This window comes from Sebastes fasciatus, chromosome 5, assembly GCF_043250625.1.
Source record: "Sebastes fasciatus isolate fSebFas1 chromosome 5, fSebFas1.pri, whole genome shotgun sequence".
In the NCBI taxonomy this organism is placed as follows: Eukaryota; Metazoa; Chordata; class Actinopteri; order Perciformes; family Sebastidae; genus Sebastes; species Sebastes fasciatus.
Window position 1 is genome coordinate 35,282,900 of NC_133799.1, and position 15,508 is coordinate 35,298,407.

At 41.3% G+C, this 15,508-nt stretch overlaps 1 protein-coding gene across 1 annotated transcript; it reads left to right on the forward strand.

The window, feature by feature from the left end:
- Positions 1 to 7,841: 7,841 nt before the first annotated feature.
- Positions 7,842 to 14,829, forward strand: ptmaa (prothymosin alpha a). Its single transcript, XM_074636965.1, has 5 exons — positions 7,842 to 8,042; positions 10,536 to 10,604; positions 10,706 to 10,790; positions 12,674 to 12,774; positions 13,977 to 14,829. The coding sequence occupies exons 1-5, from the start codon at positions 7,998 to 8,000 to the stop codon at positions 14,013 to 14,015; spliced, it is 339 nt and encodes a 112-aa protein (XP_074493066.1). The 5' UTR covers positions 7,842 to 7,997; the 3' UTR covers positions 14,016 to 14,829.
- Positions 14,830 to 15,508: the final 679 nt, after the last annotated feature.

The window sequence follows — 15,508 nt, forward strand, 5'->3', positions numbered from 1 at the left end:
CAATCACAGCTTTCAGCTACTGTGGGGTCGAAAAAGTGGAATGTCACGACATGGAGGTGATCTTAAGGAAGATCTTCTTAAATGAGAAGCCTTTTGGATAACAGAGCTCCACACTTTTGGGACCCACTTTGGGCCCAATGATGAATTAGATTTGAGTGTATGTCTGTGAAATATAGAACTTCTACTTAATTGTAATGATGATAGCTTGGCATTTTGATCTTGTTGTTTGAGTTGCTGTAGTAAATTGACCAAGCAATGTTTTTAATGTGTAATATTGTATACTTATGATCGTGTGCCCTGATAATTTATGGTAAGATTATTATTGTTTTCCTTCAATAGTGATGTATGTTTGATGTTCTTTGTTTGACATGTATTTTTCTTCTCTTCTCTTCCCTGTTCTTTTCATGGTGCAATGGATATGGGATGATGTCACTTCCTCAACCAATAGGGATGGCAGACACTTCCAATCATCCAATCAGATTGATTTAGTGGTGTTTAAAAGAACACACACCACCATTTTATCTTCTTAATGTCCTGATGAAGGTCCTTGTTGACCCAAATGTTGACTATTTTTATAATTGTCATTTTTTATTTGAATAAGACACACAGTGAGTCAACAGCCCACTTCTGGCACCCATTTGCTGATCGTCCTTGGAGGTGGCCCTTCCGAGGTTTCTTCCTTCATCCTTCTAATGGTAGTTTTTCCTCCCTCTCAAAGAGGGTCTATAATGTCTGGGTCGGTGTCAGTTTAAAAAGAATAAATAAAGGGGTGACCTCTAGCTCACCCAGTAGAATGTGCGCCTCATGTAGGCTGAGTCCTTGGCAGCAGCAGCAGCATGTCATCCTCTCTCTCCCCTTTCCTGCCATTCACCAGCTGCCCTAACAAAAAAATAACAAATACATTTAACTTTCACTTGTTGGTTCATTATTATTGCTTTCAGAATCCACAGTATGAAAACCTTATAAAAAAGGGAAAGCCTCTGTAACCTTTGTGGATGGAATAGGTATTACAACCTCAGTCATTCAAATGCTGATGTGATACAAGCATATTATCTAACAGACATCTCAACAGCAGTGCTTGAAGTGGAAAAAAAGAAGTGCTGGTACTTCCCCTATACACATGTTGGCGTGTGTATCGGTCGGTATCAGCAATACAATTCCTATTTGTTCATTATTTCTTTAATGTGTGTGTTGTAACACGCAGCTGCAGCTGCTGACTGGACAGCTTTCATCAGAAGAAGAAGAAGTCAGTCCAGTTCCACTTTGCACTGCAGATCCTCTCTGGGTTTTCTCTGCAGCCACTCTGCTGTTGTCTCCAGTTCTCCTCCTCCTCTCCTCCTCTCCTCCGCCATTTCAACTAACAGCCGCCTGCAGTCTGCCCTGTATCATGGAGGAAGAGGAGAGCCGAGAAGGGAGAGGAGGGAGGGAGTGGGATAGATCAGACAGGAGGAGGAGGACGAGGAGGAGGGACCAGCTTTAGAGGAACACAAAGGAAAATCCAAAGTTTTCAGTCAAAGTAAAAGATGCAAATTTGGTGCAATTTAATTTTCATTTACAACATACAAAAAAACAAATCAAGTTTATCAATGTGAAATATTTTTATTGCTAGCTTTTGTTAAGCAGTCCCATTCATTTCTATTTTAAGATCAGCTGAAAAGTCAGAAATATGAAAGTATGAAGTTTTAAAAGAGGAAGTCATACAACAAATGTCTCTCAAATCCATTTTCCCAGAGATCAATAACATATTACATTAAATATAAGACACTAATTATTTTAAGCAAATATATTTAAGCCTGGTTTCCTGTAATACTTTGTGTCCTGAGCTTTGGAAAAGATTTCGACAGACGCTCTTCATCTCCGTCTCTATATCTGCAGCATGAAGTCGTGCAGTAAGCCCAATAGACACCTTTTCCACCATTAGCATGTAGCTTGTTAGCCACAGGTGACCTCTTGTCATTACTGTAACAAGGAGGTACAGCGGTCTGATGAGGAGCACAGACAACACCAAGCAGTGATTTATCACAATAAGGTTGCACTCCTCTCAGTATTGACAATAGTTTATCATTTGGACGTACAGTACGAATTATAACAGTGATTCTTGGTCCGTGGCACTCTGTCAGGAGATCTGCAAAATAATTTGCTATAAATTATAAAACTGTGCTGTATCATTGAAAAGTGCATATCTACAAATGGGGACAATTTGCATCAATATAACAAGCATATTGTGTCCGTTACTACCACCCACGTTAGCTTTGGGGCCAACAGAAACTCTGATATGATTGTGACACACAGCAATAGAGTGCTCCAAGGACGACGTATTTTTGTAGGCCAACCAGGACATTAGCATCGACCTTGACAAAATGACAAGATGACAAGAAAATCTCCACAAATAAACACCTCTTTATGATTTTTGAAGCGTGAATGCAATCGTCAGAAGTAAAAAGCAAACGTTAGGCTATAAACAAACTACACCACGGTCCTCATGACGACGTTTAGCGGTCCCACAGCCACTTGTTAGCAACCGCCTTTTTTAAAGGTTCCATATTATGCTCATTTTCAGGTTCATACTTGTATTTTGTGTTTCTACTAGAACATGTTTACATGCTATAATGTTCAAAAAAACCTTTATTTTCCTCATACTGTTGGCCTAAATATGCCTGTATTTACCCTCTGTCTGAAATTATCTGTTTTAGCGCATTTCGACAGACAAATTTGCAACAGAATAGCGTTGCTAGGCAACAGCTTGGGTTCATGTGTACTTCCTGTCCGCTGATGTCATTCACATACACTGCAACCAGGAATAAACCGGGACACATTTAGAATGTTTACGTTTAAATCTGTGTAAAAGGTCTAAATATTGTATATTTGTGACATCACAAATTGACAGAAATCCTGACAGCTTGTTTCAAATGCAGAGTTTCTGAATACGGGCTGTGTGTATTTCCCTGTGGATTGAGTGTTTCGATACTTTCACAGTATTTATATAGGACTTAAGCCTGCTTTATAATAAAAAAAAACATGAAAATCTCACTTTTTTATAATATGGGACCTTTAAGACACATAAAGGCTTCAAAATTCATGAGTGGGGTATTTATTGATGTATTTTATATCATAGAATAAAACGTTAAAATCTCTTCAGCTCGTGTTAACCACAGACCTTATTTCAGGCATCTAACTAAAAACTCATTGACTTCCCATTGATGAGGGAACTAAAAGTGTAGGAAAGTGTACTAAAAGTAGGACTCATTCCTGGAGCACTCTATAAGTTAATTCTTTTTAAATTGAAACACTTGCTGAAAGTCATCTTTAGACTGGTAAGTTTAAACATCTGGATTTATTACGACTATGCCAGTCTTGCTATTGTTCATTTTCTGACAGCTTTTAACATCAACTACTTGAAAAGTATAAATGCTGAGTCCAATAGTTGAGTTAATTGAGTTAAAAATGTATAAGTGGTATTTAAATTATTAAAATTGAAATGTGTTTCTGTTTATCACTATGAATCAGGTTTTCATCTTTCAATTTGATTGTAGCATTATCTGATATTAACCTACATGGTTATACTTGAAATGATACAGGCCTAAACTAGAATGGCACTCGGAGAGCACAGACCTCCGCCAAGGTGCGTGACTTTAAAAACAGATCACAGCTCACAGCTGGCAGTACCGTGAGGTGGTCGGCTTGTTATTAACACGGTGTGTTTCCGTGTAACGTATCGGCGGATGCCTTTCTCGTTCAGCAGCCTTGTTATGTCTGTATAACGTTACACTAAATTGTCTCTCATCTCGTCATCTACCGCTTTTTTCTTTCTCACCGTGGACGGCCAGCAGCTCCCGCACCTTGAAGTCTCGCCACACATCCACACAAGTATCTCTCTGCTCTCAGAAGGAGGCGGGGCCACGCGTCATCCCCGTGTCATTAGCTACACTGCGCATGGGTTATACTCTGTGCTCTTAATGCTCAGGCTGATCGGAATCCTTCAAAAAATATTCACTGTGCTACACTCCAACCCTCCAAAAAATGTCATTCAAATCCTTTGCGAACTTTTGGAGTAATCCTGCTAACAGACTAACAAACCAACAAACCAACGCCGGTGAAAACATAACCTCCTTCCTAAGCCTTTGGCCTTGGCGGAGGTAAATATGCTTCTTACTGTACACCAATGAAGTGTGACGTACTTTTTCAATGAACAAGATGGAAAGGGGTGGTTTAAAATAGGTTCAATATTCATTTATTATTATCAATCTACAACACAGGCTTGCACAACCAAACACAACTTGTAGTTCCAAATTTATTGCTACACGTGCAAAACATTTTTTATGATGGATACTTCTGTATCACTTGCCGGACGACAGCAGAGTGAACAGGCTGTTGCTGGGGTGGGTTTTGTCTTTCAGTATCCTTTGGGCTCTGCGCAGGCACCTCACCTCACCGATATCACTGATGCTTGGTAGATGGCCTGCCTTGAGTGTCACTAAAGGGGGTGTGGGATGAAGTTGTGACTCTAACCATGACCTTTGAGACCTGTCCGGCTATAGTGGAGGGCAGTAGTATAGTGGAGTTTTATCACATCCACACTCATCCAGTTATAGGCATCTTTCAGATAAAAAAAGTAACGATTACAAACTGATCTACCAGGAAATGGTGTTTGCGCATATTTAATTTGTCAACACAGATGACCGTGGGGCGGTATTGCTTATCTTATCTTATCTTATCTTATCTTATCTTATCTTATCTTATCTTATCTTAAAGCAGACCAGAGATGTTTCAGCCCTACTTTGAAACAGCCAGTCCAGTCCGTGATTCGCTCCTGCCGTTACCTGCAGCCAAACAGCCCACCCACTTCCATAACCCCGCTCTGGCTGATTGACAGCTGCAACAGCCACTCGTGGGGCGCAAAGCGTCAGCTTTGTGTTCACTCGAGTTCACCGACCAATCAGTTGAGTTGTTCAACAATCGCAACGCCATACGTTCTCTACGGGCCGCCATGTTTGTGAGGTAGACCAAAGACCATGGCGTTGTCTGCACTCCTTCAGCTGCCACTGGATCCACAGAGACTCCCTGATGAACCGCCTTCATCACTGTTATAGTTTTTTCCTTGTTCAAATAGCTTGTTGATGTTGATTATTAATTTGTATGTTCTGTGTTATTATCAGTGTCTTAATGGCATTACTAATTTGTTTATTTGCATTGAAGAATGTGGATAATATGCGATGAAAATGACATTAAGAACAGTAAATTAATAAATCAAACTCTGCCGTGACTGCTGATTTAAATATCTTTCCACACACACCTCCTTCTCGACCCCTCCCGTCTGTGTCTCCTCCTTTCTCTGTCTCCTCCTCTTCCCCCTCTCCATCCTTCCTCCCTTGCCCATCACCCACCCCCCCATCTCCCTCCCTGCTCCCCCTTCTCTCTCCCTCTCTCTCCATCCATCTCTTGTGCTCTCTCTCGTCCTTCTCCTTCTCTCTCTCCATCCATCTCTTGCGCTCTCTCCCCTCCTCCTTCTCTCTCTCCCCTCCTTCTCTCTCTCTCTCTCCATCCATCTCTTGTGCTCTCTACCCTCCTTCTCCTTCTCTCTCTCCATCCATCTCTTGTGCTCTCCCCTCCTTCTCCTTCTCTTTCTCTTTCTCCCCTCCTTCTCTCTCTCTCTCCATCCATCTCCTGTGCTCTCTACCCTCCTTCTCCTTCTCTCTCTCCATCCATCTCTTCTGCTCTCCCCTCCTTCTCCTTCTCTCTCTCCCCTCCTTCTCCTTCTCTCTCTCCATCCATCTCTTGTGCTCTCTCCCCTCCTCCTTCTCTCTGTCCCTCTCTGTCTCATTCTAAGTGCTGTAATAAAAGGAACACCAGTAGAAAAAGACAGTAAGACCAATGAGGAATGTAGTGGTACAATCAATACAATGTATATCAATTTAAGTACCAGCAGGCTTGAAATAATGTAATGGGTACTATGGCTACTACTTACTGTTTGTACTTCATTAAAATACTTTGCAGTCAAGTACAATAGGCTACTTACATACAGTCATTTTTGAAGTACTTGCCCTTTTGAGTAATTCCACTTTTTATTAATCCATGGACTCAACTAATTTCAGGGGAAAACATTTTTGCTTATCCGATGACTGATAGTGTTACTAGATAACAAAGACTCAGATAAAGACTCCACACTTTGCCTAAAGAACACGATAAACCAGGTGATTGAATGTGATAATTGGTAGATCCAGGTATCCAACACCTGGACCAGTGACTACATTAACATGTGGTATGGTTAATGATTCCTCACAGTCTGAAAGGAGTTTATTGAAATAGGGTACATTTTTGAATGCATGCATGACTGTTACTGGTAAGTAACGGTGTATTTTACATTACAGTACTTCCACCACTGTAGGCCTACAACTTACCCTCGACACAGAACTCCACACATGTAAGAGAGACAAAAAACAAAGTAAATGATATGTAAGGGGTAATGTCCACAGAGCCCGTCATTGTCGGGGATTCTTTCACAACAATGACCCGCTGGCTGTAAAGTATCCTGCTTATTACATGGCTACTTACTGAAGAAATCTATATTTTGACACAAAAACGGTCCGCTGGAGTCCGACATCAGAACTGCACCCATAGCAGCGGTCTGCTATACATAGCAACGGTCTGCTATACATAGTAACGGTCTACTATAAAGAAATAACAGACCGCAGAACGCCGTGATTAACCAATCAGAATCGAGTATTCAACACACCCGTGTAATAAATGTGATATGACACATACATACATACATATACACATACTGTATATACACATACACATATACATTTATACATATACATATGCACATATACATATATACACATAAAAAAGGAAAATAAAACGGGTAATCAGACATAATGATGGGATAATGGTATCGTACACACTAAGACCTACATGTATGCATAAATGTACCTCAAGATCTCAGTCCATGCTAGTCCATATAGAGACCACTCCAAAGAGCCTGGTGCCCCGTCTTCTCCAATATAGACCAGAAAGGGGTCCCAGATTAAAAAGGTTCGTCCTTGAGCCAGAAGCTTATAGCTTCTAAAGGGATCCGAATCCAATGTGAAACCGTAGGGACAGCGTCTGAAATCCAGTGAAGAAGAACACATCTCCTTGGACTAAAAATAAGCCCATGAAGCAGCTTCAGTGAAGAGGAGGCTATAATGTTCAACGCTGCTGATTGTAAACCAAGAATACAGAATATATAGGTTGCAGGGACATTTTTTTTTTGCTGGAGCTGTTGCCCCCGCGACCCGACCCCGGATAAGCGGTTGAAGATGGATGGATGGACATTTGTTTTTCTTAAATATAATGTCAGTTTCTTTACCCACTTTGACCCAGAAGCCATTAACAAGAGGGCATTTGAAAAACACAGCGGAAATATGAACCTTCAGTAATTTTACACTTGTGTATTTTGAAAGCAAAGGATTTATCTCATTGGGTTTCACTGGAGTGATTTAAAAGCCGGTGTATAACCCTGAATTGCAACATCCTGGCTTAAAGACTGAAAACTTGTGCAGACAAAAATTTGCTCTACATCGAGGTCACACACAAACACACACACACACACACACACACACGCACGCACGCACGCACGCACGCACACACACACACACACACACACACACACACACACACACACACACACACACACACACACACACACACGCACACACACACGCACACAAAGGGAGGGCTGTCTATTGTTTCCCCTCTGGCCAATTGCAGGCTACATATTTTCAAAGCGAATCGACCAATCAGGTGCTTGCTTGCAGACAGCTCACCCCGCCCCCCTGGTGTATAAAGGCGGGAGCTCGGCGGGTGTACGCGCCGCTGGCAGCACCGGACAGACTGACAGACAGACAGACTGAGGACTTACAGGCTTCACAGTCATTATCTGGAAGAAAAGCTCTACGCTCTAGTTTTTAAATCAATATTCTGACTGGATATTAATTTCCTTTTCTATCTCGAACATGGCGGACAGTAAAGTGAAGAGCAGCGCAGAAGTGAGCACCAAGGTGAGGTTACTAGAGGAGAAGAGACACAATGGTTTATAACTCCGTGTGTGTAACTGTATTACTCATTTGTCTATTTTAAGCGCAGCGGCGACATGAGAGAAGACTCGGTTTGTCAGCCTGCTATCTAAATATCATTAGTTTATAAATGTACTCTATGTTAAAGTCTGTACACTAGTGTTGTAGTGTTGAAGTGTTGGAGGTGAAGCAGCAGCTGTGTGAGTGATGATGAGGAGCGAAGCTTCCTCTGTGGTTTAAAAACCAAACCACCACTTCTCTGTTTAACACGGACTGACACAGTTTACAGCCCAGCATGCCTTTCTGTGAGACTACATTATAAACTACTCCATCCAGGTAGCTTCCTCTCTGACGGTGTCGACAAAACTCAGTGAAGTTACGCATCTTTATGAAGCTTTCTGAAGCTTTCTGAAGCGTTTAGTAGCTCTCAAAGCTGAATTAAAGACAGTCGTCACCGCCCACCGCCGCTCAGTGTTTCCATGCTGGGGGAATAACAGAGGCTAATAATAATAATAATAAAAAAAAAAAGAAACATGCTGTTTGCTCTGTTTTTGAATATTATCCCACATACAGTACATGGTGTTTCAGAACTGGTTTTGTGTCACAGTTTATGATGTGTAGGCGGTTTTTCTAGTGGACATGCGGAGTTTATTCATCGCATATTAATCTGATATTCAGATCGGAGTTTCTACTGCGGAGATATACTTCTACACATGGATAATAATAATATAATAACTATAGGTCTCGCCAGGCGGTATAACTCCTATCTATCTATCTATCTATCTATCTATCTATCTATCGGTGACGTTACTGATGGCACTAATAGTTTATTCATCTCGAGCTCTGGTTAATCGTTGTGAGCGCGCACCACGGTGTCGTGTTTATTTATATAGTACATCACTATCATTGTTATCATACTGTAGCCCAGTCTGCATGTAGCACCAGATACTGATTATTTTTATTGTTTTATTTAAAAAAATAAATGGAAATGATAATGGATAATAGGTTCCCTAATATATAACCATACAGCTCGCGCTCTCATCCGGTCTCTTCACCTCAAGCAGCTAATGTGCGCGAGGGACGGGGTCGTGCCTGTTTGAGCCGCGCGTGCAGTATAATCTACCGCTCGGTTTGACTGCGAGCCACAGGAGGGCGCGAGGCAAACACACTACTTTGCTAAAAACAGAGGCACCAGGATGTGAGACAGACAGACAGACAGACAGAGCAATGCATGCTCTAGTAGTTAGAAAAGTGTGTGCAGACAGTGAAGACATGAGACACTGAGGTGATGTGGAAGCCTAATTAATACTACTAGAGATACATGGTGTTGTCTCGCTTGCACCCGGGTTAACATATTGAAGTGAAATCCAGCCCCACTAGGGTTGTTTGAGGAGCTTTGTCAGGAGAAAAAAAAACATTTGTTTGCTTTGGCTCTGATTAGCTGACTAGAGAATAATCAGCTGCTGCGCTGTGCTGCTGGGAGTTGTAGTCTTTGCACTGGTGTGTGTGTGTGTGTGGTTTCCACCACCAGGCTGCAGCAGCAGTGACAGATGGTGTCAGGTTTCAGCCAGCCCCAGTGGGAGGTGGGAGGGACTTAGAAAGAACTGACCAATACGAATAGGAGATGTGAGATTCAAAGCACCACCTGTCTGTAAACGGGCAACTTGCAGCCCAGCTCCATGAAGGGGAGGAGGATGGGAGGAGGATGGGGGGTGGGGGGTTTCCCTCCTCTTTCAGAATCAATCAAATTTTATTTATATAGCCCATTTCATCCGACAGGCGTGGACTCAATGTGCTTCAAATAAAATAAAAAACAAAACAGGCAAAGATCATATATGATGAAAAAAACATAAAATATATAAAACATAACCTATAAGAATGTAGTACATATAAAACCTATAGCATAAGAAGGTATTACAGTAAAAGGGGAATAAGATAAGAAGGTATTAAATTATTATTATTATTAAAAATGGAATAATAACAATAATTCGTTTTACCCATTAACCACACACCAAACACAACAAAAAGCTTGCTTGTATTGAGTCTGCTTTTAAAAGAAGGCACTGTTGTAGAAGACCTCAGTTCAAGTGGCAGATTATTCCAGAGATTAGGACCATAACGACTGAATAGAATAACTAACTAGAATAATAAATTTGGCATAATATATGGAGACTACTTAATGAAAATGCATTTATTCCCTGCCGTACACAGAAGATGAGTAGAATGAAGCCACAGAAGAACATGAAACAGAAAGAATACACAAAGACAATACGAACCACGGAAGGGTGTCACATTTTGCAAAGTATTTTGACTCAAAGAGTTGATGTTGACCTTTCACATTCATTAATAAAGTTCATCTGAAAAGACTGTCATGCATTCATTGTCATATTAGGTCATTAGGTCATTTCACCTTGTGTTATTTACACAACGAGATACGTTCATAAAAGTGGATATGTCTAAGACCATGTTTGCTTTCAGGAGTTGAAGAAGAAGAGACAGACTGAAGAGGCAGAGAATGGAGATGATGCCGCCGCAAATGGCAAGACTGTAAGGAGAGCTCCTACGGTTCCTTTCTCAAGTGTGTAGAGCATGAATGATCCCTCCCCGTCCCTCTGGTGACCGATGTAACTGTGTCTCACCCTTGGCAGGACGAGGAGAACGGCGAGCAGGAGAAAGAGGTGGAGGACGACGACGATGACGTGGGAGAAGAGGACGAGGAGGAGGATGGAGAGGGTAGGTGTCTTCATACCATGTTGAACAACGGAAAGTGGAAAAGGTCATTATGAATGTTTCTTTGGGATATATCTAATCTCTATAAACAGATATCTGCATATGATTGCCGAATCTGTAGGTAACACGACAAGGTTTTGGTATCGAAAGCGTTCTGGTGTCTGTTTGTAGTCCGTTTGTGGTCCAATCGATCACAAAAACAAATAAAAAAAGTCAGCTGTCAAGTCGGCCCCACCTCCAGAGGACCACTGTCAGCATCCACAGCGGATGTGAGAAGAACCCCGCTGAGAGTGAATGTGAGTAAAGCTGCTGGGCCTGATAACATCCCTGGTCGTGTACTAAGAACACCAGCTAGTTGGTGTCATTGGTGACATTTTAGTTTTTTGATTTCAGCTCAGTATTCAATACAATTCTCCCCCATGAAACTGATTAAACTGGATAAATTTAGCACTCTGGGCTTAAGCAACACTGTGCAGGTGGATAGTGGACTTCCTCACAAACAGACACCAGTCAGTTCGGATCGGTGGTCACACCTCCTCCACTGAAGCCCCCCCCGCAGGGCTGTGTGCTCAGCCCGCCTCCTGTTCACGCGGTACACGCACGACTGCAACGGAGAGAACTCTGTTGTGGAGTTTGCAGATGACGCCGCCATCAGCGATTACAAACAACGACGAGACTTAATATCGGGAGGAAATCATCATCGGTCTTGCGTAAAAAACACTCCTGAAAACTGTACATCAATGGTCTGATGATGGAGAGGAGGAGCTCAGAGATTGTTTTGAAACCACAGACTGGCACTTGTTTTTTGACGCATGCCCTGATCCGCACGAACTGACAGACACAATCACAAGCTATATTAAGTTCTGTGAGGACACTGTTATCACAACTAAGACAGTTAAGGTGTTCAGCAATAACAAGCCAGACAGAGCTGTGAGTGAACTCTCCATCAGAATATTCACAAACCTACTTCAGAATATTTATGTGCACAAACTAGATGCACTACCTTTTTGTGCTGTTGTAATGTAAGCAGGTGAAAACAGTGCAGTTACAGAAACAGATAGCTAAGCCCACTAATTTCACTGTAGTCCTTATTGATTCAATAGAAGGGTTGGTCTGCCACCTGGTGGCCAGACTGTGCAACTGCAGGATGCACTCTAGACTTCACTGACATCAGTATACTTGCGTTAAACCCAAGTGAGTTCATTTAAATGTAATTAAATTAAGATTGGGAAGATATTCTGAAAATAATAATTTTTTGAAATATAAACTAAAGACAAAGGGTGAATACAGGTATATTCAGACAGACAGTATGAGAGAAATAAAGTGTTTTTTGAACATTAAAGCATGTAAACATGTTCTAGTAGAAACCTCAAATACAAGTATGATCCTGGAAATGAGCATGATCTGTCCCCTTTAAAGGCTAGTGTTCATATATTTTTTTCCATTTCTCAACAAATTCCTTGAAAAGACCCAAACCAACAACGTCACTCTAGTTTTTAACAGACGTTACTCAAATATAGTGCATTTGTTGAGGGCTAATTTAAATGGCAGATTAATACACATTAGGTTTTCTTCTGTATTGTAAGTTACTGCACAGCCCATAAACTTTAACTTGTGTATCAGTTTAGATCTCACACACCCACACATAAAGCCACGTTACACACCCGAGAACCAGACCTGACAGATACTGTACAACTGAAAGCTGTCCACATCCTCGTGTGTAATGCAGTCACATAAACTCTACAGTCATGTTCAAGTATCTCAGAATGAGGAGAACAGAAGTGATGGATACGTGGAGCGAGTGATATTTACTGTACGGTCTGTATAATAACTCAGCAGAGTCACTGTGTCGGTCTAACAGCCTGTGATTATCTCTGTGTATTCAGGTGACGAAGACGATGACGAAGACGATGACCTTGACAGGCCAAGGGGGAAGAGAGCAGCTGATGAGGATGATGATGATGATGATGATGATGATGATGAAGAGGTGAGGAAGAGTTGCCATGAAACATGCTCTGTTACAGATGGGTATCGCTTAAAAAGCCACTAGATGGCGCTGCTGCCATTCTGGACTGAAAACGCCAATGAGTCTGTGGCCATGAACGTATAAAGAGACATCTGTAAATCAGGAACACTTAAATAACTCTCATTTAAATCATTATGTCCTAAAAGTTGTAAAGTTCACAAACAGCTGAATCCAGAGTCATTTTCCTCGGCATAATGAACGTGCATCAGACTCACAGGACTGCACCGCCGTGCACGCTCATATGACACATCCGGTTCTGCCAGCTTCCTGCTAGCTGTATGCTGCTGTAATAATGGATATATTGGCTGTAATTCATCACTTTTATTATCTTATAAATCACCCATGGGCTGTATGCTGTAAGCCTGTACCGTGGTGGATGTATTAAAGCTCAAGTAGGCGAGATTGGAGCAAATATTAACCTTGAGGGGATGCATCCTATTTCTCCCTGATATTGTGACACTGTGAACAACAAACCTGTGTTTAAATCAACAGGAGGAGAGTTAGTAACGTTAGCTGTTAGCAGCTGGTGGGCAGCACAGTCCTGCTTAGTTAAACAGCGGAGCTACTAATGTTAACGGAGGTGCCATTCAGTTATTATTATGAAGCGTTCAAAGTCGGCTCAGGAAAAAGGACTATTGGGTGAAGGTAAATTACAACGTTAGCATGATGCGTTCAAATGTAATCTCGTAAAATTACGTTTTTGGCGAGAAACTTGAATAACTCCAGTTGTTTGAAGGAGATGTTTTCACATCAATATAAAATAGATATTAGAGAGAGAATTATGACCTGTTTAACTTCCTAACAACTCACCAAGATTTTTTTAATCAGAGCAAATATTTAAATATCCATAATAATTTGAATTGTGTTGTTTTATGCAAATAACCACTATAGATATGTTTTTTATGTAAAGTATATCGAACATTGAATGACATCAGATCTAAAATGTTATTTCTTCATTTAGCTCAGAGATTCCAAAAGTGACAGATAACATTTCTGAGTGGCAGACAAAAAAAAATACTTGTCTGCTACAGTGGCAGGAAGTAAAAAAAAGTTCATTTCCGACCCTGGCTACAGCCGCCCAGCACCTCTGGCTTTAAAACAAGTGAAAGGTGCGGTTACTAGACATGTTGTTTCTTTCCTGAGTCGTTCTCGTTTGTTTCCAGGATGTAGTTGAAACCAAGAAACAGAAGACAGACAAGTAGAGTTTGCAGCGCCCCTGTCGCTGTCTGGAGGACGCCACCATCGAGAGACAGACCAGCCAACCTTCAACACCTCAGTCCTCCCTTCTTCTCAAGAATACTTTTAAAAAGAGAATTTGTTTGTATTTTTATTTACATTTTATATTTTTGTAAATACTGTAAGGAGGTCGGCCATTTTGCAAAAGTGATCTTTCCGGGTATCGAGTGGTGCTTTGGAGATTTTTAGATCCAGACTCGCCGTCCATCATCAGCCGTCCACATTCTGTATGAACTGACCGGAAGCATCCAGCCTATGATTCCATCCACACACACACACACTGCACCACGTCCTGCACTTCTCAGAGTGCCGAGTGTGTATTAGTGGTAGTTTGTGTGAGATTCCAAGGCTGTAGTTTCTGCTGTCTCCATCTGTCTCCATCTGTCTGTCAGGGGCCAGATCTGAATGTTTTTTCTGTCTGTGCTGTTTTGTTGAAAAATAGACGGCCATTTGATTGTTTGTTTGTAACTGTTAGTTTCTACCTGTCCAGACGTCGTGTCTACCTGCAGTAAAAAAAGAAAGAAGAGAATCAGCTGTCAGTCGTGTGTGATCTTTTCAACAGGGGACATGTGCTCAGATGTGCATGTCCACACTTTCAAAATAAAAATCAGATCACAGCTGTGCTTGTGGATTTTGTTTTTTAGATAACTGGTTAATATGGTTGAGGATTGTAAAACAAAAAACTGACACATAAACTGTTGAGACTCCCGTCGTACTTTCCTTTTGACGGGTTGCGCCTGTCCTGGATGACAGTTTCAATAAAGTTTATTCAAACAGTCAGTGCAAATGTATTTCATACCATCTACTGTATGTATCCTCTCACACGACACCATCCAACATGTTCGGCAGTGAGGCTGCAGAAGAAGTGACTGTCATATAGGCCTCTTCACCTTCTACATGTCTGAGCCAGTGTTTGTTTTTGTCCCTTCTGGGCTACTGTAGAAACATGGAGGACTCCGTGAGGACCGGCTCCCTATGTAGATATAAACAGCTCATTCTAAGCTAACGAAAACACACAACGGTTCTTATTTTCAGGTGAATATACACTAATGAAAGCACATTTATGAATATTTTATTCCATTTCTGCAAATAAATCTCCCTAAATCCTACACACTGTTCCTTTAATCTCTCAATAAAAGTGCTGAACTGGTCAAACAAAATGATGGCTGTGTTAGGAAATCGGGTCTCAGGTTTAATTTGCCAACTGCCACGTGTCCTTTCAAAGTGTTGTTGTGCAATAGGCAAAGCTTGTATATGTGTAGAGATATTAACTAGCAGAAGAAAAAGTGAATAAAATCATTCTCGTTTACACCGATTCCAGTTTCTAATAGTTTTGATATGGATTGCTCCAGAAGGGGCTTTCACAAGCATGCTTCATTTCCATCCATCAATCTATACCTGTTTCACAGACCGGAGGAAAACACTATTCTAAAAAAACAACAACACTATTCTACAATTC

Bases quoted from the DNA above. Each gene is read 5' to 3' on its own strand.
- ptmaa (XM_074636965.1), top strand. From the start codon at position 7,998: ATGGCGGACAGTAAAGTGAAGAGCAGCGCAGAAGTGAGCACCAAG. The intron at 10,605-10,705 runs GTAAGGAGAGCT...CACCCTTGGCAG, and splicing joins CCGCCGCAAATGGCAAGACT to GACGAGGAGAACGGCGAGCA. The intron at 12,775-13,976 runs GTGAGGAAGAGT...GTTTGTTTCCAG, and splicing joins ATGATGATGATGATGAAGAG to GATGTAGTTGAAACCAAGAA.